The following is a 20,622-nucleotide window of genomic DNA, read 5'->3' on the forward strand; positions in this document are numbered from 1 at the left end:
CAGAGTGGGGTCATGAGCCAATAAGGCCAATTACTCTGCCTGGACACCTGGACATGCATGTGCCTCTGTATCAACACATCCTGGCTCAGTGTTGGATTAGTAAGAGCCAAAGAACTAACTTGCCAATTCTGAGCAAAACCCATCAGCTGTCACACATCACAATTAACTTTGAAGTCTTAACAGTGACCATCCGATCTAGCAAAGAATTGGGAAACCCAAGTCTGGACCATGGGTCAAGGATGCCCTCTTTAGGGGCAGGACTTGAGGGGTCGTCTCAGGGGATGCCGCACCCTGGGCTCCGCTGGCCATGTGCTGCAGCTCCTGCAGCTCAGCCAGTCCCTGCTGCTGCCACCCTGCCTGCACCGGCGTCCTGTGCTCACTAGGATGGCGGCGTGAGGCTGATGGGACCCACCTGGGCCCCTCATGTCCCAAGGACGGAGTCAAAGTAGAACAGCCCCAAGCCCTTCCTTTCCACATACAAGCTGGGCACTTGGGTGGCATCCCCGAGCCATGGCTTCTAACGGCAAAATGAAGCCACCAGCACCGTCCGGGATTCCAGGTATATGACGGCACAGGGTGTGCTCCCAGCAAGTGCTCCTGACAACCGAGTCCCCTCCCGCCGTGCACGTGGTTCTCGCACCTGGAATTCCCTCTTCCTAATCCAGCACTGTTAAACCCCCGCCGGGGAGTAAGACCCCCGCCTCTTGGCCCGGGACCACTGTCGCCACTCTCCATTCCCCGGCACGGTAAGCAGACAGACGTGGCACAGGTGCAGTTTTTTTTTTTTTTATTTAGACATGGAATTTTCCTTTTTATATAACTTATCTAATTAAAATATTCATCTTGGTAGTTACCACAAAAAAGTAACATAGAAAATTGTATTTACATTTTGGGACCAAAATACAAATGAAGAGCAGGATGCCGCCTTGCGCCTTCCCTCCCGCTTCCCGGAGAGAGAACGCCCCGGGGAAACTGCCCGTGATGCCAAGGATCGCAGAGCTCATCTGTAACGTGGTCATCTCTGTGTAGTGTGGCACAGGGGGGGAAAAAAAAAATCACACGTTTTCCCAAACGAGGCCCGAGGCCCAACATCATCTGATGCCTGCTCTGCAGATGAGCTTGGGGCGGGCGGGGGGGGGGGGGGGTCGGGGTCCGGCTGCCCACAAACCTCTGTGTCCCAGTGGCTACCCATGGGGGCGGGCTCTTAGTGAGGGAAATCGTGGCAGACCCGACAGAACCGGAAACAGGAGAATCCGCTGTCAATGGCACAGACTGAACCCAGGGCTCAGGGAGAGATCCCAGGTGGCGACACCTAGAGGAAGCTGTGCCGGGTGACTGAAGGGCATCTGGCACCTGACCCAGACGTGCGTCTGGCGTCAGACAGGGGTTTTTGGATTTTAGATGTGGTGAACAGCCTAGGAGAGGAGCGGGCGGGGCAAAGGTGATGCATCATTTCTCTTGGGAATAATGCTTTATCCAATTCAAAGATAAACGGCAACTTGATATGCGGCGGTGTCCGCCTCCCGTCGCCACAGACACCCGGCCCAGCAACACACATGGAAGGATGCGGAGCTTTTGTTGCGCAGAATTTTCTGTGTGGCTCGGGAGTCTTCAAGGTCAGCCGAAGCGAGGGCTCCAGGGTGCCTGCAAACCGCGGGCTCCCAGAGGGCCTGCCCAGCTTGTCAGCTTGTCACACACCATCCCCTCCGTCTCATTCCTGGGTTTCCTTAAAGGCGTGCCTCTCAAACGTGCAGTCTCCCCCTCCTGCCTGGGTCCCACCCAGCAGCTCTGTGACAGCCAAGAAGGGGGCTGACGCTGCCCTCCTCGTTGGGCTCTTGCTCCCGTGTCCACTGGGAAGCGAGAGCCGCCGGTCCCACACGTGATGGGCGCCCGCGGGCTGCCCCGTCCTGATGCCTCAGCTCAGACTTTCCCTAAGTTGGCCCTTTCTTCCAAATCCTGGCTTAAAAACTCAGCAAGCAGAGCTTCCACTGCAAGTTCACCACCCAACAGCAACCGCCGTGCTCTTCCCGTCACGTGGCCTCACTCTCAACCCACCTCCAGCCAAGCATCACGACTTGTAAAACCACTGGCTTCTGGTTGCAATTCATAGAGAATAAGGGATTAAAGTGCTGGCTTTAAAAACTCTCAAGTCGTATCCAGAGCTATGAGAAGCCCTGCCAAGTCGGTGTTTTCCCCCCATGCCGAGGGACAGCAGGAAAGATAGAAAAGTGGGGAAAAAAATAAATAAAATCTGAAATTTTGAATCAGAAATTGGAAATTATCAAAATGCTGGGATTCGGTACAAATTCATCTCCCAAGGTTCTGTGCCCTCTGGTGAGCCGCAAAACAAACAGAACCCAGGAAACACAGCGGTAACTGACAAAGTGGATGGAGGGCAGCGGGCGCCCTGGCCGACAGCCTCCCTAAATGAACACTAGTGACCGAGTGAGAGATGCCGCGGCGCGGGAACGTGGAGCGGTCCTGGCCCACGGGAAGGCTCGCTCCCTGGCACTCCTCGTCCCACACAGGCCTCCCTCCGGACCGGAGTCCGCCCAGCAGAGCCGAGCTGGAACAGGGAAATAGCTTGTTCTGCACTTTTCATGAACTCTAATAAAGAACCCGGGGGAAAAAGGCTAAGTGAGTGGTAGAGGACCAAACAAAAAAAAAAAAAAAAAAAAAAAAAAGCTGGGGGGGGGAATATAAATACAATCTGGGAGCAATATTTATTAATTAAAACTATGTCTTATAGTTTACAAAGATGCTAATTAACAACAAAAGTATAATTGACCTTAAAATCCTCAGTGCACTGAGGCTTCACGTCTCCTCCAGAATCCTGAAGTGTGCTGCAGGCAGTGGGGCCGGGCCGGGGCGCACGGGCATCGCCCGCGCTCAGGGACCACCGTCTTCACCACGCAAGGCTCCTGGTCTCCTTCGGAAGTTCCAACCCCCGGCCTCCACTGTTCTCTTCCTGCCCCCAACAATTCCAGCTCCCAGGAGGGCCCTCAGTTTTATCGTCGGGAGAATCTGTTCTTGAAAGCTTTTATCGTCTTGGCCATCATCGGGGCAATTTCTGTAGAAAGAAACCGGGCAGTCGCTTTAGATCTGTGGCGGCGCAGACACGCGCCGGCACCACCGGGGTCTGCGAGCAGCGCCAAGCCTTTCCCCTTTCCGCTGTGCACCGGCAGACAGACGGATGCCATCAGTGAATCTGCTGACACCGCAACAGAGGCGACAGCACAGAGCGGCACTCGCTGAGGACCTGTGGGCGGGGCCGCCGCTCTCACCCCGGCCCCCGCAGGGCCCACGGTCACTGTGTCAGGGCAGAGCTGGGGTTCCCTCCTTGCCAGACTCGGCAGTAATCTAACGTGGCCTCGCAGATGTCCAATCAGTGACCAGCACTCCCGCCGTCCCTCATGCTGTCCAAGTCCGAGATGAGCCGCACAAACTCCTGACTCGCAACAGGTGAACCTGATGCTTGGGCCCAGCCAAGAACACAAAATACTTAAGTCAGGACTCCCTTGGGGATCCTGGGGATCGTGCATGCACCCGTGGGCCGTGCAAAGCCCACAGCTCCTTTGGGCTGGCCTTGCCAAGGCAACCTCAGGCGGCACTCAAGATTCAATACATCTACAGCAGGCTGATTTGTGGGTTGATAATTCTGCATGGGACCAGCGAACAATGTTATACATATCCAAATGGCCCTTGGCAGAAAAACGGTTCTATCACAGACTACTGCTGGTCTATGGTAATGAAGCTAATAAAGTAAAAAATAGATCCAAAAAGAGAAAAAAAATATTTAGAAGGTTATAAGACTCAAGTAAGATGTTACACTTAGCTGTCGGTAGTAACGACCACTTCCCCAGAGAAACAGGCTCATGTTACCTCCAATACTACGATCTCACACCATCGCCGACATGGCGGGGTGGGGAGGAGGGGCCGCCGTGCAGCCCAGCGCCTGGGAGGCGTCCTTCAGAAGCAACACCCCCCCCCCCACACACACACACACAGGACGCAATGCAACAGTCGCTGCATGCAGGGGGCTCAGCAGGAACCCGAGTTACTCACTCTTCACAGTTGGCTTGCGAGGATCGTAGGAAACAGTGCTGACCACTGGCGCCAGGTGGGCACTGCTGGTGCTCGGGCCGTCGTAGGCCGGCTCCTCGGGGCTGGCGTTAAAGCTGTTGCTGCCGGAGGTGTGGCTGCTTCCGCCGGTGTACGGGGCGGGCTTAATCCTGTAACAAGAACACAGCTGGGCAGTCACGAGCAGAAGAGATCTGCCCTCAGCACGGACAGTGTGGTTCCTCCTGCGGCTCTGACCGGCGGATGCGGGCGCCCTGGATTCTGGTGGCGGCACAGGGATGGCTGCTGCATCAGCCTTTCAGAATGAATGAGAGCCTCAACTCTCACTGTTTCTTTTTTTAAATGAAGATAATATTTGAATGTCAGAGAGAGAGAGATTGATCTTCCACCCGCTGGTTCACTTCCCATACGGCTGCAATGGCTGGGGCTGGCCTCTCCCATGGGTGTAGGCACCCAAGCATCTGGGCCATCTTCCACTGCTTTCCCAGGTGTTTTAGCAGGGAGCCAGGTGGGAAGTAGAGCAACCAAGACTCGAACCAGCATCCACACGAGATGCAGGCACCACAGGCAGCTGCTTTACCCGCTGTGCCACAACGCTGGCTTCATCTCCTTTCATTTCTTAGGTTCCGGACTCTCTTCTGAAAATGCTCATGTAGGGGCCACACTGTGGCACAGCAGGCTAAGCTTCTGCCAGGCTGCTGCAGCCATCTAGGGAGTGAACCAGCGCATAGAAGACCTCTCTCTCTCTCTGTCTTTCCCCTTCTCTGTAACTACCTCTCCAATAAATAAAATTTTTAAAAAATTTTTTAAATAAAGAGAAAATGTCTATGTGGCTTAGATGCAATAATTTTGCTTAAACAGGGAAAAGGAAAGCCAGTGAGTGCTTCCGCTGTGCCGGGTCCTGTGTCCAGGTTAATCCTGACAGCCCTAAGGCACAGGAAAACAATCTGCCTTATGCTGCTGTCCAGGAGTCCAGGCTCGGGGGGCAGAGCGTTGAGCTGGCCGAGGGCCATCCCCACCATGGGCGAGTTGCTTCCCGCACCCACGGCTCCCTCGCAGTGGGGAAGACGACCTCCCAGCTCTCTTCCCCAAGCAAGAACAGAGCGCTTACTTGATTCTGTCAGCGACAACTGCTCCTCCCGTTCCGAACTTCTCCTGCCTCCTTCGGACGTCGCGAGGCGGCTTGGCCACAGAGTTGACGAAGGCCATCTTTGCTTGTCTGCCTGTGGAGGAACATGGAGCTGCCCACCTGCCCATGCGCCTCCTTGAGCAGAGACGCCATCTGCAGCGGTCCAGGTCCCCGGAGCTAGAGGTTGTTCATCAACCCAGAAAACCCCAAGGCATGGAAGCATGGGCTGTGGCAGAATGAAACCACCCCCGCTGGCCTCTACACTGCAGAGATCAGGGGTCCCCGAGACCCTGCTGCCCACCACTGCCACCGCCGGCCCCTACCTTTGGGCTTATTGGCGTGTGCGGACTGGATATTCTTGGTCAGCACTCGTAACCGCTGCTCTCGGGCGTCCTGGAGGCGCAGGTACATCTCCCGCCATGACTCATATTCTTCTGGTCTTTCTTCCTTAAAGTCTCGGTGACAATGAATTTTCCATAATTGATCTGTTTCTTCTATTAAAACCTGAAATCAAACCAGGATATTTCTTGCATATAAACACTCTTAAATATCCCTTTTCCAGGGGTGAGAGTTGTGGCATAGCAGGTAAAGTTGCTGCCTGCTCTATTTCCTATCCAACTCCCTGCTAATAGCCTGGCAAGAGCAGCAGAAGATGGCCCAAGTGCCCCCAGCATTCACGTGGGAGACCATGGAGACACTCCTGGCTCCTGGCTTCCATTTGGCCCAGCCTGGATCTTTGTAGCCATTTCCGGAATGAACCAGTGGATGAAAGATCTGTCTCTCCCTCTCTGTAACCGTGCCTTTCAAACAAATGAAACAGGGGCTGGCATTGTGACATAGCAGGTTAAGCCTCTGCCTGCTGCACCAACATCCCATAAGGGTGCTGGTTCAAGTCCCGGCTGCTCCACTTCCGATTCAGCTCTCTGCTAATGGCCCAGGAAAGCAGCAGCAGATGGCCCAAATGCTTGGACCCTTGAACCCACATGGGAGTCTTGGAAGAAGCTCCTGGTTCCTGGCTTCAGTTGGCCCAGCTCCGGCTGTTGCAGCCATCTGGTGAGTCAACAAGCAGATGGAAGACGTCTCTCTCTCTGTCTCTCCCTCTATCTGTAACTCTGCCTTTCAAATAAATAAATAAATCTTTAAAAAAAAAAAAAAGGGATTTTTTTAAAAAGACTTAAGAAGCTTTTGGTCTTTATAGTAGTATATTAAAATACCACAACACTAGGAAAACACTAAACTACTAAATTAAAAAAAAAAAGTTATGTGGGAGGCACTATGCTAGCAGTTTTTGGTTGGCTACAAGAGATAAGCCAAGAACCAGCTGCATCATCTTCCCTAGGAGAGCAGGCAAGGGTCGAGCTGAATGAAGTCAAGCCCAGGGCTTCCCGGCACAACCCTGCACTGAATGGCAAGGAGGCCGCAGGGAGGACGTCAGACCTCGCAGAGTGAGCGCACAAACGCAATCCGACAAACACGTCCACGTGGTGGGGAGGACTTCTGGATGGATCTGGATGGTTCCAGAAAAAGACCCCCGCACACCAGTTTGTGCTCTTTCCTATACACTAGGCACCTGGCTGTCCACACAAAGCGCTGCCCCCTGCTGCCAGGACCGTGCCCAGCTCAAGGGAGGTGCTGGGCGTGTGCGTCACGGCCTCTGCGTCTCACCCCGACTCCAGCCCGGGAGGCCCACTTGAGCAGTCGGCAGCAGGTGCTTCAAAACATGCCAGCGCAGGGGCCCGGAGGCAAAGCAAACGTGCCCAGGACAGCGACCCGACTGCCGCTCTGCCCTTCGGTCGCGGCCGATTCCAAAGAGACAAAGCGGTCTCTGGAGGCGCGGAGCAGCGTGCCGCCCTCTTCCCACCCGCACGGGGCACTCACGTGATTGTACTCCTCTATGCGGTACAGCTGGTCGGGAGTGCACCTCTCCAACACGGGCTCCAGCACAGAGTAGGGGACTCCCCCCACCTCGAAGATTGCTGCAGAGAAACCAAAGGTGAACGCGCCGAATGGCAGCCAAGCCTCCCAGCGCCGCCACGCACGAGCCGAGAGACGCGGGCCACTTACAGTCGATGTTGTTCTTAAGGACTCGGATGCACTGCTGGTGCAAGGTCATCATCTTGGGGAGATAGGCACATTTGGAACCAGAATACACCTGCATCTTGGAATTCATTCTCCGTCCAGTGAACCCAGCTTCTTCCTCGTCCTGGGGTGAGGAGAATGCTAGAGGGCAAGAAAAATCAGAAAGGGAATGACAGAAAGTCCTAAGTGCTCCAGCGAAACTCCCTTTCACCCAAGACCACAGCCTCTCCCTTCCCTTCCAAGGGCAGCCAGTGCTACTGATTGCTTGTGGATCTTTATAAACAGTTTTCCCCTTATTAATCAATTAGTAACATGCTCATGACACCACTGCTTTGGTGACTGAACACACTGCAGAGATCCTTCTGTGTCAGTGCATAAAATTCCAGTTTTTATGGCACCTAAAGACCCCACGGTGCAGACAGACCATGATTTATCCATTGACCCCCTGCTGGTGGACTCTGCTGTGGCTTCTAGTTCTTTTCCTATTAAAACTACAGGTCTTTTTTTTTTTTTTCCACTAAGACAAAAAAATCACACCTAGCATAAAATACAGGGATGCAAAGACTAGCAGCAGCTAAGATTCATTGGACACTTACAACTGAAAGGCCTGAAGCTAAAAGCTTTACTGGAAAATCAGTTTTAAATCCACTAAATACGATTATGAGGCAAATACCATATCATTCCCATTCACAGAATGAGACTAAGGCCCAAAGAAGTTAGAACACTGCCCACGGTCAGACAGCTTATAGAAATCAGAGCTGGGAGGCTGGCACTGTGGTGCAACAGACTCGGCCAATGCCTGTAGCTCTGGCATCCCACATGCGAGTCCATTAGAATCCCAGCTGGGGCCGGCACTGTGGCGCAGCAGGTTAAAACCCCAGTCTGTAGTGCCAGTATCCCACATGGGTGCCGGTTTGAGTTCCAGCTGGTCCATTTCCCATCCAGCTCTCTGCTGTGGCCTGAGAAAGCAGTAGAAGATGGCCCAAGTCGTTGGGCCCCTGCACCCACGTGGGAGACCTGGATGAAGCTCCAGGCTCCTGGCTTTGGCCTGGTCCAGTTCTGGCCATGGTGAACATTTGGGGAGTGAACCAGTAGATGGAAGACCTAACTCAGCTTTTCAAATAAATAAATCTTAAAAAGCAAAAAACAAGGGGCTGGCGTGGTAGCATAGCAGGTAAAGCCACCACTTGCAGTGCCAGCATCCAATATGAGTGCCAGTTTGAGTTCCGGCCGCTCCACTTCTGATCCCGCTCTCTGCTATGGCCTGGGAAAGCAGAGGAAGTTGGCCCAAGTGCTTGGGCCCATGCATCTGCATGAAAGACCTGGAAAAGTGATCGGTGCAGCTCCAGCTGTTGTAGCCATTTGGGGAGTGAACCAGTGGATAGAAGACATTCTCTCTCTCTCTCTCTCTCACTCGCTCTCTGCCTTCGTCTCTCTGTAACTCTGCTTTTCAAAAAAATAATAAATACATAAATCTTAAAAAAAAAAAAAAAAAAAAAAAGAAAAATCAGAGTTGGGACTCAAACCCAAGCTGTCAAACTCCAGAACCTACACTCAGGAAGTGCACCAAAAACCTGATGTTACACAATTGTTATGGTAATAGATCACAAACGAATTAGTAAGTCTTTCTCTTATTTTTTTAAACAAAGATTTATTTATTTATGATTTGAAAGGGACAGTGCCTGCCCCATGGCCTTTAAACCGCTGTCTGGGATACTGACATCTCACATCAGAGTGTGGGTCCGAGTCCTGGCTCCTCTGCTTCCAACCCGGCTCCCTGCCGACGTGAACCTTGGAAAGTAGCCAATTGATGGCTCAAGTACTGTGCTTCTGCCTTCCACGCGGGAGACCCTGGAGTTCCTGGCTCCAGCCTGGCCCAACCCTAGCTGTTGTGGGCATCTGGGAAGTGAACCAGCAGATGGAAGACCTCTCCCCACCACCTCCCATCGCTCTGCCTTTCAAATAAACCTTCAAACAAAACAAACAGAACGATATAGAAAATTACCTTTTCGCTTTGGCTGGAAGGAAGAGATCAAATCGAGGGAAGGAAGTGGACGGTAATTGGTCTGGATCATGGGCAGGGGGAGGTCTGGCAGCGCCGGTAACGTGTCTGTGGGGACCTGCAGGAAGAGAGCCGTGAAGGGACAGCGCGGTGACAAGCACAGCTTCCCGTCCCACGGCGGGACTCAGTACACGGCACACAGCACACGGCACAGGCACGTCCCTGTTGGAGGGGCCCATGATCAGGAAACAGACTGGGACAGCTCAGAAAGCACCAGCTGCCCTGGCCCTGAGAAGTTACGGCAAGCAGATGGCACGGGCCCTCAGACACCAGCCGGGTAGCGGGGGTGGGCTGCAGGGTTACCTTCTTCGGCTTGGCTGAGTCGGCGCTGGCTGCCGGCAGCTTCTCCGTCTGGTTTTCATTCCCCTTAGGCAATTTCCGAGCTGGGCCCGAGTCTTTAGTGCTTTTAGAGTCGCTTTTTTTCAGCCCCTTTTCTCCAAGTGCTGGGGCCGACGTTTTCACGACCTTCTTCTTCTTCTTCTTGGGCTGGTCGTAGCTGAGGTACGACTCAAAGGACATGGTGGGCTCCTCAAAGCCGTCCTCGGCATCCTCCTCTCCCGCCTTGGAGGCCTTCACTCTCCCGTCTTGAGTCTTCCCCTTCCCCCCCTTGCCCGCGTCCACGCTGTCTGGACCGGGCTTTTTGTCCGATTTGGTTTTCTGCGAGTCTCTGTGCTTTGGCTTTTTAAGGTGGTTGTCCGAAGCCACCTCCAAGGAGGGGGCAAACTTCTTCTTGTGGCTGCTGCCCTCTTTTTCCTTCTCTTTCTGGGAGACACCCGAGGGCAGCTTCTCCTTCGCACTGTCACCCGAGAGCGGCCTCCGGCTGTGAGATTTCTCTTTGCTTATGGCACAGGCCTTCTCCTCGGCCTTGGCACCCCCAGGGCGCTTCTCCTTGTGGGAAGACTTGTGCTCCTTGTTTTGGTTCACAGCCTCTCTCCCCTGGGGCTCACCCAGGTGCCGCTCCTGGCTGATCCCCAGTCTGTCCTGCAAGGCATGGCTGTGGCCTTTTCCAGGCTTCTGGTGTGGAGCAATGGGCTCGGGGTCCTGGTCCGGGGACCTGTAATGGTCCACGTACACCTGATGAGGACTGGCAGAAGACAGGGGGGACTGCACGTGGCCATAATCTGAAGACTCGTGGTCTGAGGAGTAAGCGGGCGACACCCTGTGACACCGCTTTCTCTCGTCTCTCCTCTCGTGGCTGTGGGAGGCTTTGTGGGGTCTCTCCAGCTCGGCAAGCTTCCTGTGCTTCTTCTGTCTGGGCTCAGGGCTGCAGGACTGGCTCCCGGAGACCTCCCAGTGCTCCTGGTCCTCTTCCTCCATCTCCTCCTCCTTCTGCAGAGCTTCCCGGGGGCGCTTGCGGGAACTGCTCTTGTCAAAGTCCTGCTCATCAGGCTCATTGTTTCTAAGAGGAAAGGAGAAACAGATGTGAACCTTGGTGCGGCCCTGAAGCAGAGGCAGAAATGAGATGAGGAGAACACTGGCAAATGGAAGGTGATGGGTGTGACCACGACATACAAATTAGTATCTTGTGCACAGGAAAACACCTGGAGATCTTTTTCCAACCTAGGGACGTATTTAACTTGTTACTTCAAAGGGGGGCTCTGGTTTATATAGCTCACAACTATATACAAATGCTTTTTAAGAAAATATAAGAACCACATCAAAGTATTAATAATGCTTATCTTTAAATAATAGCATTATGGGGCTGGTGTAATGGTGTAGCGGGTAAAGCTGTCACCTGTGATGCCAGCATCCCATATGGGTACCAGTTCGTGTCCCAGTTGCTCTACTTCTGATCCAGCTGCCAGCTAATGTGCCTGGGAAAGCAACAGAGAGTGGCCAAGTGCTTGGGACCCTGCAGCCATGTGGGAGACCCAGATGAAGCTCCTGGCTTCAGCCTGGTGCAGACCCGGTATTAGCAGCCAGTTGGGGAATGAACCAGCAGAGGAACGATCTTGCTCTCAGGTGTAGCAGGTAAAGCCCCCTGCTAGTTGGTCTGGGAAAGCAGCGGAGAGAGGTCTAAGTACTGGGCTCCTGCGCCCACATGGAAGACCTAGAAGCGCCCAGCACCTGGCTTCAGATTGGCCCAGTTCTGCCTGTTGCGGCCACTTGGGGAGTGAACCAGCAGATAGAAGATCTCTCTCTAACTCTGCCTTTCAAATAAAAAATCTTAAAAGAAAGACCTAAATCTTTAAAAATAAATAGAAATATAAGATATGTTGACTCATTCTATTTTTTTTTTAATATTTATTTATTTGAAAGTCAGAGTTACACAGAGAGAGAGGTCTTCCATTTGATAGTTCACTCTCCAATTGGCTGCAACAGCCAGAGCTGCACCGATCTGAAGCCAGAAGCCAGGAGCTTCTTCTGGGTTTCCCATGTGGGTACAGGGGCCCAAGGACTTGGGCCATCTTCTACTACTTTCTCAGGCCATAGCAGAGAGCTGGATCAGAAGTGGAACAGCCAGGTCTTGAATCAGTGCCCATATGGGATGCTGGCACTTCAGGGCATTAACCTGCTACACCACAGCATCAGTCCCAACTCATTCTATTTTAATAATACTTTCTGGGCCCAGCACTGTGGCATAGCAGGCAAAGCTGCCACTTGTAACACCAACATGCTATATGGGTGCCGGTTCAAGTCCCAGCTGCACCACTTTCAATCCAGGTCTCTGCTACTGCACCTGGGAAAGCAGTGGAAGACGGCTCTAGTCCTTGGGCTCCTGCATCCACATGGGAGACCCAGATGAAGCTCCTGGCTTCACTTTGGGGGGTAAACCAGCTCATGGAACATTTCTCTTCTCTCTCTCTCCTATCATTCCTTCTTTGTAACTATGAGTTTTAAATAAATAATCTTTAAAAAATGTATTTTCTTGGGTGACAGGGACTCAAGTACGTCAGTCACCATTTGCTGCCTCCCAGGTGACGATCAGCAGAAAGCTGGGTCAAAAGCGGAGCCACTGGAACCCAGGCACTCCAATATGGCATCTGGGCATGCCAGCAAACGTTGTCTCCTAAGACAGTTACTTGAAATAAGAAGGCAGAGTAGGGACAGCATGGAAAACTGGCGCTGCGTGAGCTGACAAAACACAGCTTTTACCGTTCCACAGGAACCAGCTTCTTCCACTGGGCCACGAGCTCCCTGGCAAAGCCGCCGACGTGTTCGTGTTTCCGCAGGCTGTTCACCGTCCTGCCAACCCCGGTCTCCTGCACGTTTGACAGAGGAATTGGCGGAGAGTCACCAACTAGACTCCCGTTTTTTTACAGAAATAAGGCCTCTTGCCTTGAGAAACCCAACACACAGCACTTCTTTCCTCAAACAGACTAAGCCCCTTTGTGCCCATGTTTCCAAGTCTCCGTGACACCCGGCAGCACAGTGTACCAAGCACAGAGGGGTCACAACTTTCACAGTAACGCCAGCAGTGACCACGGCAGGGGCCGGGCGCCCAGCGAAGGGTTTGGTAGATAGTGCAGGAGCCAGTCTGCAACGTCCAGGCAGCAGGGTCAACCCACTTCACCAAAGTCCCAGAACTCGGATCTGGATCCAGGATTGGAGAAAGCCAATACTGTTCTAATTCATTTAAATTTTGGAATAACTCTCACGCAATACACAATTCCTCATGTTAAACCGTGGAACTCACTGGCTTCCAGGACACTCACAATACTGTGTAACCATTACTACCAGCGAATTCCACAACAGGTCCACCTCCCCCAAAAGTCACCCTCTTCTTCCCCATTTCCCCAGTCCTTGGCAAGCACTACTCTGCCTGTCCGTCTGTGTCTGGGTTTGCCTCCGCTGGACATTCCACAGGAATGGAAGCATGCAGGATGTAGTCTTGAGTGGAGGCCCACGCCCTTAATCTCCCCCTATGCTCTTTCCAGCGGGAAGGGGGCAGAATACAGTCATAGAATATTTAAAGTTACACAACTCTTACCGCAAGGATGTCTACTGTAATAGGCAAGGCGGAGAGTTTCTTCAGATATTTCAAAAGCTGCAGAAGGAATAAAACAAACGTCAAGTTTCTCTAAAGTCATAATCATATTCGCTGGGGCAAGTAAGCACCGTATCCGACAGTCAAGTGCCTACGCAGGGCCGACTATTATTTTACAGTAGCAAGCAGTGATCATAGCTATTTTACAGTTGTGAAAACAGGTCCAGAAAAGTCATGCCCAGGATGCTAGTGGGGTAGGAGTCACTCGGGTCTGTGGCTCTGGATCAGGAGGTTACCCCAGAGGAAGCAGCATGTGGATAAGAGAATCAAAGCTGTCAACTCTGATCAAAGTCAGCAGCGTCCATCATTCCGCTCCAGTTTTGCTAGGGCACCGTCTTAGGGAAATCAGGGCCCAGGGAAGGTGTAAGAAAACCCTGGCAGGAAGAGGACAGGGTTCCGGAAGGGATACACTGTTTCACAGGACTGTTCCTTTGATATAAATGGGAAGCAATTTCAAGTTGCTACAATCAGAGCTTAGCTGCTGAGGACACCAAATGCCCAAAGAGATGAGAACAGCAACCTGGGTTTGGACACTTTCTCTCGCTGGGGTTCCTAAAACTAGAGGCACAAGTGGGTAAGATGGGGCTCCAGAGGCAGGGCAGGCTTCCCTGTCTGGCTCATCAGCCCCTTGCCAGGAGATCTTGCGCAAGTTAGTAACCTCCCTGAACCCTGGCTGCTGCTTCATCCGAAAGCTGGGAACCGGAGCCTATGCTGAAGTCGCCAGCTGTGAGGAGCCACTGAGACAACCCATGTGTGGGCCTTAGTCACAGGCCCAGGACGCTGGAGACAACCGTGCTCACTGTGAATCTTTTCATTCATCAACAGACAGCTTTCCAAACGTTTCACTCGTGTGGCCTTCGGTATTCCTTAGCCAGCTCCTGGTCTACCTCTGCCAAGAGCCATGTCAGCCATACCTTTCTCCAGGAAGGGCTCAAAAGTGACAAGAGTTAAATATAACAAGACCTGTCCTTTTAAAAAAAAAAATGCTTTAATTTATACAAAGAGAACAGATTTCATATAACAAGAGCTGTTCTTTTTCCATGTGTTGCCCAGGCTATAACCAGCATGCCACATTGCCGGCAGGTACAGTAACAAGTATATTTTTCTGGTCATTCCACTCCAATTATTACTTCATAAGGTCGCTAGGCAAAGCCATCAGCTCACAGGTGAGAATCTTGTTTGGGAACAAGCAGAAGGCTATGTGGTTTATCTAGGGAGTGTGAAACTCCAAGGCTGAGAGAAAATTATCCACCACTTCAAATTCTATTATTACCACCCAGGAAATGGTTGCTTACTTCTTGTAACCTAAGCTATGAGTGCAAAGATTAATACCAATTCTTTTTCTTAAAGGAAAATTCAGACAATCACTAAACATGTTCAGAGTAAGTACTTCTCCCCTAATGCCATGCCCAGGAAGGGAAGGGGGAATACCTCCATCCCATCCACTGTGCGCTGGCTACCACGCCAAGTTCTTTCCCATGTAACCACGTTTGAGCCTCACTAACCATCTCTGTGAAGTAAATATTATCCTCCCCATTTTACAGATATTGAAACTGAGTAAGGTTAGGTAACTTATCCAACATGCCAAGAAGCACCCCATATAATAACTGTCAGGACCAGCGTTGTGGTATAGTGGGTTAAGCTGCTGCCTGCAATGCCAGCATCCCGTATGGATGCCAGTTTGAGTCCCTACTGCTCTACTGCTGCTCCAGGTCCCTGCTAACGCACCTGGGAAAGCAAAGATGGCTCAAGTCCTTGGACCCCTGCACCCATATGTCAGACCTGGATAAAGCCCCTGGTTCCTGGCTTTGGCCTGGTCCAGCCCTAGCCATTGTGGCCATTTGGGGAGTGAATCAGCAGATAGAAGCTTGAGTGTGCTCGCGCGCTCTCTCTCTCTCTCTCTCTCTCTGCCTTCCAACTAAAATAAATCTTTAAAAACTAACAATACTGTCCTTAGGAACAGCAGCGTAAGTGGGACTGAGCAGAGCAGCTCCTCCTCGGGGTGACGTTGCTGGAGTTCAAGTAAACACAGCAAAGGCAGCCACTGAGGTGGCCAAGAATCCCAAGACCTCTACGGAAGCAAGGATGGGCCAGGAGGCCCAGAGCGGGTGTTTATCCCAGAGCCGAGCACTGGCTGCAAGAATGAGTGCTGCCTTCCTGTGTCAGCAGGAGCGGCCTAAGCAGACACAGGTGATTCAGCCCCACAACAGAGAAGAAAGGCTCCACGACCCCATCGGTTTCTGCAGATGTCAAGAAAGAACAGAACAGCAAGGCAAAAGCACACTGGGCATCCTCAGGCAGCTGCAAACTTGCTGTTACCAAACCAGGCACCTTGCAAGGGTCTGCATGAGAAAACACAGCCCAGCCCATGCTTAGGAATTTCAGCTGTTCCCTGCACACTCTTTCAAGCCACAGAGCAAAAGTCTTACTGTTGACCCCTAGTTTTTTATTAAGACTTTATTTATTTGAAAGGCAAAGTTAGAGAGAGAGAAAGTGAGAGAGAATCAATCTCCCATCTGCTGGTTCACTCCCCAGTTGGCCACAACAGCCAGGGCCAGGCCAGACAGAAGCCAGGAGCTTTCTTCGGAGTTTCCCACGAGGGTGCAGCTTGGTTTTCTGCAAGCATTTGGGCCATCTCATGCTGCCCTCCCAAGTGCATTAGAAGGGACCTGGATCCAAAGTGGAACAGCTGGGACTCAAAGTGGTACCCATAAGGGATGCCAGTATCACAGGCGATGGTTTTACCCACTACACCACAGCGCCAGCCCCTGATCCCCTAGTTCTCCACCTACCATCAATCTGTGTCCTGGACACATTTTGTTCAAAATGTAACAAAGGGTAGGTTTTCACTTTATCAGCCATGAAAATCATTTCCAAGTCAAGAGCAGGAACAGAAACTAAGTGGCCCTTAGGGCAGGCATCTGGCTCAGTGGTTGAGACCCGGCTTGGAATGCCCCCAACGCTGTCGGAACACCCGGATTCAAGGCCATCCAACTCTGCTCCAATTCCAGTTTCCTGCTAGTGTGCAACCTGGGAGGCCGTAAGTGATGGTCCAAGTACTTGGGTCCCTGCCACCCTTGTGGAAGATGGGGATGGAGTTCCTGGCTCCTGGCTTCAGCCTGGCCCAGTTCTGGCTGTTGCGGCCATTTGAGAAGTGAACCAGTGGAAGGAAGATCTTTCTCTGTGTCTACCTTTCAAGTAAGATGCAATAAAATTTTTAAAAAGAAAGAAAGCCCTGGACAGCCTGATACCACCTTCTCCAAGTAAGCTGGATCACAAGATGAACTTGAGAAACAGAGTTAAACACACCCATGTTTAATACCGCAAGATCTGCAGACACGGATGCAGAATCAACGCTTTGGCTAATAATGGTTTGAACGCAAGTCTGGTTGCAAATTCAACACTGCTACATAATCATCTGGCAATTTCAAGAAGAACCTGTGGGAGCTTGTTGGGTTAACAGAGGTAGGGAGGGAGGCCAGCGTGCCAGCTTGCAATTCTCCCTCTGCAGTGAGCTCACGTCTCAACGCCAGCTATCACGCCCTCTGCACAAGCGACCTCCGCATTTCTCCTCCTCAAACGCTCACTTCACAATCCAAAGCCCGAAGTTCAGGGCGATTTCCCATCTGGGAAGAGAAAGCCCAAACGCTTAAAAATAACAATAATGGTTCCAGTGAACCTGCTGGCTGATATCGCAGGTCTATCAATGACTAGTAAAAAGCTACTCCAAGATGTAAATTGCAATGGAAAGAACAACATGACAGAGTAGTTTTTTTTCCTGAATCTGATAAAAATGAAGACCAAATGGGGGGGGGGGCGGGGCTTAGATAAGATCGCTTTAAGGTCACAGTCCTTACAGTGTTTAAGAAAACAAGCCAGAGCTCAGAAATAGACTGCTTGTGTTGCGTCCGCAAAGGGCTCCCGCACGGAAACCTGCCCGTGCGCCTGGCCGCTCCGCACCGAAGCCTCAGCACGGCGCAGAAGGCGACGCAACCGGACACTTTCGAGTTTTTCCCGGATCCCTTACTAACATGGCTTCCCCGAGTGGAGGCTGGCGATCCGCGGCGAGGAGGTCCCGGCGTGGCCCGGCCCAGGGGGGCAGCGCACCGCCCTGCGCTCCGCCTGCCCGCTTGGGAACCAGGTGGGCAGGCAGGGGGTCCTGCGAGGGGCGATCAAGAGAGGCGCTGGGGGCCCAGCGTTGCCGGGCAGCCCAGGAAGCAGCAGGTGGGGAGAGGGGCTGGGCAGATGCCGCCGCGGGCCGCTGAGCCTGAGCCCCGCCTCGCTCGCCGTTCCCTCGCCCCCCGGGTCCCGAGCGCGGAGCTGCACTCCCGGGGACTGCGCCCCCGCCGGACGTCCCCACCCCCGCCCGCAGCCGCTCTCCCAGGGACACCGAGACACCGGGCAGCGGCACGCATTAACTTCGGGGGGGCGGGGGGGAAGAGTTTTAAAGGAAAACAAGTTCGATCCAATTAAAAATGGTTGCCCACCCTCTCGGCGGCGCCGAGCGGGAGCCAGGAGCTCCGAAGCCCCGGGGCCGCCACTCGGGCCGTCTACGCAGCCCGAGTTCGCGGGAGGGCATCGGGCGAGGCGGCGGCGTCCGGTTCCGAGAGGGGCTCGCCGGGGTCGGGAAGTGGCAGGGCCGTCCCGGAGCAGAGGGCCCCGTGAGCCCCGGCTCCGCGGGCAGCGCCGCCTCCCCGCACCGACGGCCGCCCGTGCCCCGAGCCCTCGGCCCGCGCCGTCCGCCCGGCAGGAAGCAGCTGGCGCGGGGAGCGCTCGGGACCCGCGGGGCACGCGGCGTTCGCCCCGGAGCTTGCCGCCGCCGAGAGCCCGCGGGCCACCCGGCGGGGCCGGGAAGGAGAGGCCTGGGCAGCCGAGTCCCCCGCACGGCGCGTGGGGAGCCGCCGGGGGCCGCCAACTTGGCGACCCCCGGCCCGCGAGCGCGACCGGGCCTGGCTCAGGGTCCCAGCCCCGCGACCCCCGCCGCGGCCAGGCCCGCGACCGTTAGGGTCCGCGCGGCGCCAACGCCCGCCCGCCGCGCCGCCCCGCCCGCTCACCTTCTTAGGGTCCGGGTTCGCGGCCAGGCGCGCCTGCAGCCGCTCCACGACTTGCAGCGCCGACTCCGCCGCCATCGCTGTCACTGGCGCGGCCTCCTCGCCGGAACTGGGCTCGCGTCGCGTCCTCGGGCCGCAGCTCCGCCCTCCGAGCATCCCCGGCGAGACGGAAGCGCGGCCGGCCCCTTCCGGGCCTCGGCGGGGGCGCGGGACCCGCGGACGCGGCCCCGCCCCCAGGAGGGCCGGGAGCCCCGGCGGCCGCCACGCGCGCGGGCCGGGGTGCGCGCGCCGGGAGGGTGGGAGAGCCTCGGGCACCGCCCGGGCCGACTGCGGCCTGCGCTTAAGAGCCCGCCCCCGCCGGGGGCCACGGGCCGCACCCGCGGGAACACCTGTCGGCGGGGCCCGGGTCCGCGCCCTGCCCGGGGATTGCGCAGGTGCCAGCGGCAGCCAGCGCTCGGGTTGAGCGCCGGTGGCTGCGAGCGGCCTTAGTTTCCCGGGTGAAGCTGGCTGTGCTGTCCCCACTTTACACGCGAGGAAATAGGGGCTCACGGTTAACTGGCAAGTGGTCACGGCGCAGAGAAGAGGTGAAAGCCGAACAATATGACAGAAGGCGGGGTCCCATGTGAGCCCGTACCTCTGATCAGGTCGGGGAATTGAGGCCCAGAGAGAGCCGGATTTGTCAAAGAGGTGTGCACAAAGGAACGAAGCAGGGAACGAACGAACGGAGCAGCCGTTTGCTCTGCTGGCGCAGCCCAGACGCAGTCCCGGAGACTGGAAGCTCCTCCTAGAAGCTCTAAGTGTTCGGTTGAAAATGACTTAAGAAGCCTGCGTTGGTTACCTCTCGTTCCATTAAAGATCAGCTCAGCTCTCCGGCAGCACATGGGCGCTGCACCTGGCCTGAGCTCTTCTTTCTAGAACAGGAAGGCCCGGGGACTCCTCCAGGTCCCAGCCCTGCAAAATGAAACAGAAGCCGACCTCCGCTGTAAGTTCTCACACGCTGCTGGGGACGCCTCCCCAGGTCCCCACTCCTCCACTTGGTGCCCCTTCCCTGTTCCCTTCTCAAGTGTAAGTAAATTCTCAGTTAATCCCCGTGGCGGCCTGGCTGCTGATTGACTGGCTCAGCGTTCTCCAGACCGTGAAATCAGAGTTGGATAAAAAGTGCATAGGCACCTGATGGCCGCCCCACTGAGCTGTGAGTGAGGGGCCTGGGGTTCCAGCCCCAGAGTCTCCCTGCTCTGTTCAGTAGATGATTTCACATTTTAAATTCCTTCCATCGGGAAAATGCCGCACCGGAGTCATGGAACAGAGGCGGATTCTTGAAGCAGAATTGCTGACTAACTGACCTGGCACATCCCGACACTCAGGGAACATTTTACAAATGTTAAGGGAGAGAGCTGCTGGGGGCTGCTGCAGAGGGCCGCTCACCCACCGGTCTGTCAGCCCAAGTCAGGGTTACCTGCAAAGCCTTCTTGCACTTGAATGTATGACTTCTCTCCTGAGCAGTTAATCACCTACGTGTCATTCTCTGGTTTATTGTATTTATTTGAAAGGCAGAGAGACTGGGGCATTGAGATCTTCCATCTACGGATTCAGTCCCCAAATGCCAGCAACATCCAGCTCTGCCCAGGTCGACAAAGCCAGGAGCCTGGAACTCTGTCCCTTTCTCCCACATGGGTGGCAGGGAACCAGGTACTGCAGCCGTCACCTGCTGCCTCTGAGCCTGCATTAGTAGGAAGCTGGAGTGGAGAGCAGAGCTGGGACTCACACCCAGGCCCCCCAGGATGGCACATGGGCATCACAAGTGGTGTCTTACCCACTGCACCCAGCACCCACCCCTCATTCTTTGATTAAGAACAAGGTTTCAACCAGTTCTAAGAATGGAGCTCTGCGCCTGTTCCCTGGGGGATTACTGCTGTACTCCTTGGTTTGCATGAATGTGTCAACAAGGGGAGGAGTCCCCTATGGTCAGAGACTTCTGATCCATCTTAGATCAGAAGTTTGTTGAAAACTCAACTTAATTGTTACTAAACATAAGGCTAGCCTAAAGCCTCTTCTGAAAACCTTATCAGCCTCTCCAGCCCTCTTAGCACGGAGCCCTTTGTCATTCAGCCATGTTGAAGGAAATGTTGGGGGGGACACAGATGGGGTGCTCTCATCTGCTCTGTACACAACAAATATAGACCACTTTTATAATAGCAATAATTTAGGAAAGCGCAATCCCAGATTGACTAGC

The 20,622-nt window shown here is 54.0% G+C and overlaps 1 protein-coding gene across 3 annotated transcripts; it reads right to left on the reverse strand.

Annotated features, from left to right (window-relative positions):
• Positions 1 to 2,696: 2,696 nt before the first annotated feature.
• ELOA (elongin A) lies at positions 2,697 to 18,626 on the reverse strand. 3 transcript variants are annotated; one of them, XM_051856697.2, is made up of 11 exons: positions 18,393 to 18,626; positions 13,282 to 13,338; positions 12,447 to 12,553; positions 9,654 to 10,749; positions 9,294 to 9,408; positions 7,274 to 7,429; positions 7,088 to 7,185; positions 5,533 to 5,713; positions 5,192 to 5,303; positions 4,066 to 4,232; positions 2,697 to 3,070 (listed from the first exon to the last, which is right to left on the reverse strand). In XM_051856697.2, exons 1-11 carry the CDS (start codon positions 18,543 to 18,545, stop codon positions 3,009 to 3,011), a joined length of 2,304 nt encoding a protein of 767 aa, XP_051712657.1. In that variant the 5' UTR covers positions 18,546 to 18,626; the 3' UTR covers positions 2,697 to 3,008. The 3 variants fall into 3 exon arrangements, with proteins under 3 accessions (XP_051712657.1, XP_051712658.1, XP_069935202.1); XM_051856698.2 differs by lacking the exon at positions 18,393 to 18,626 and adding an exon at positions 17,826 to 17,970; XM_070079101.1 differs by lacking the exon at positions 18,393 to 18,626 and adding an exon at positions 17,370 to 17,532.
• Positions 18,627 to 20,622: the final 1,996 nt, after the last annotated feature.

This window comes from Oryctolagus cuniculus, chromosome 7 (assembly GCF_964237555.1).
Source record: "Oryctolagus cuniculus chromosome 7, mOryCun1.1, whole genome shotgun sequence".
NCBI classification, from domain to species: Eukaryota; Metazoa; Chordata; class Mammalia; order Lagomorpha; family Leporidae; genus Oryctolagus; species Oryctolagus cuniculus.

Coding starts and splice junctions, on each gene's coding strand:
- ELOA (XM_051856697.2), bottom strand. CDS start 18,545: ATGCTCGGAGGGCGGAGCTGCGGCCCGAGGACGCGACGCGAGCCCAGT. Junction 9,409..9,653: donor ACTCAGCCAAGCCGAAGAAG/GTAACCCTGCAG, acceptor CTCTTCCTGCAG/GTCCCCACAGACACGTTACC. Junction 4,233..5,191: donor GTTGTCGCTGACAGAATCAA/GTAAGCGCTCTG, acceptor TTCTTGTTACAG/GATTAAGCCCGCCCCGTACA.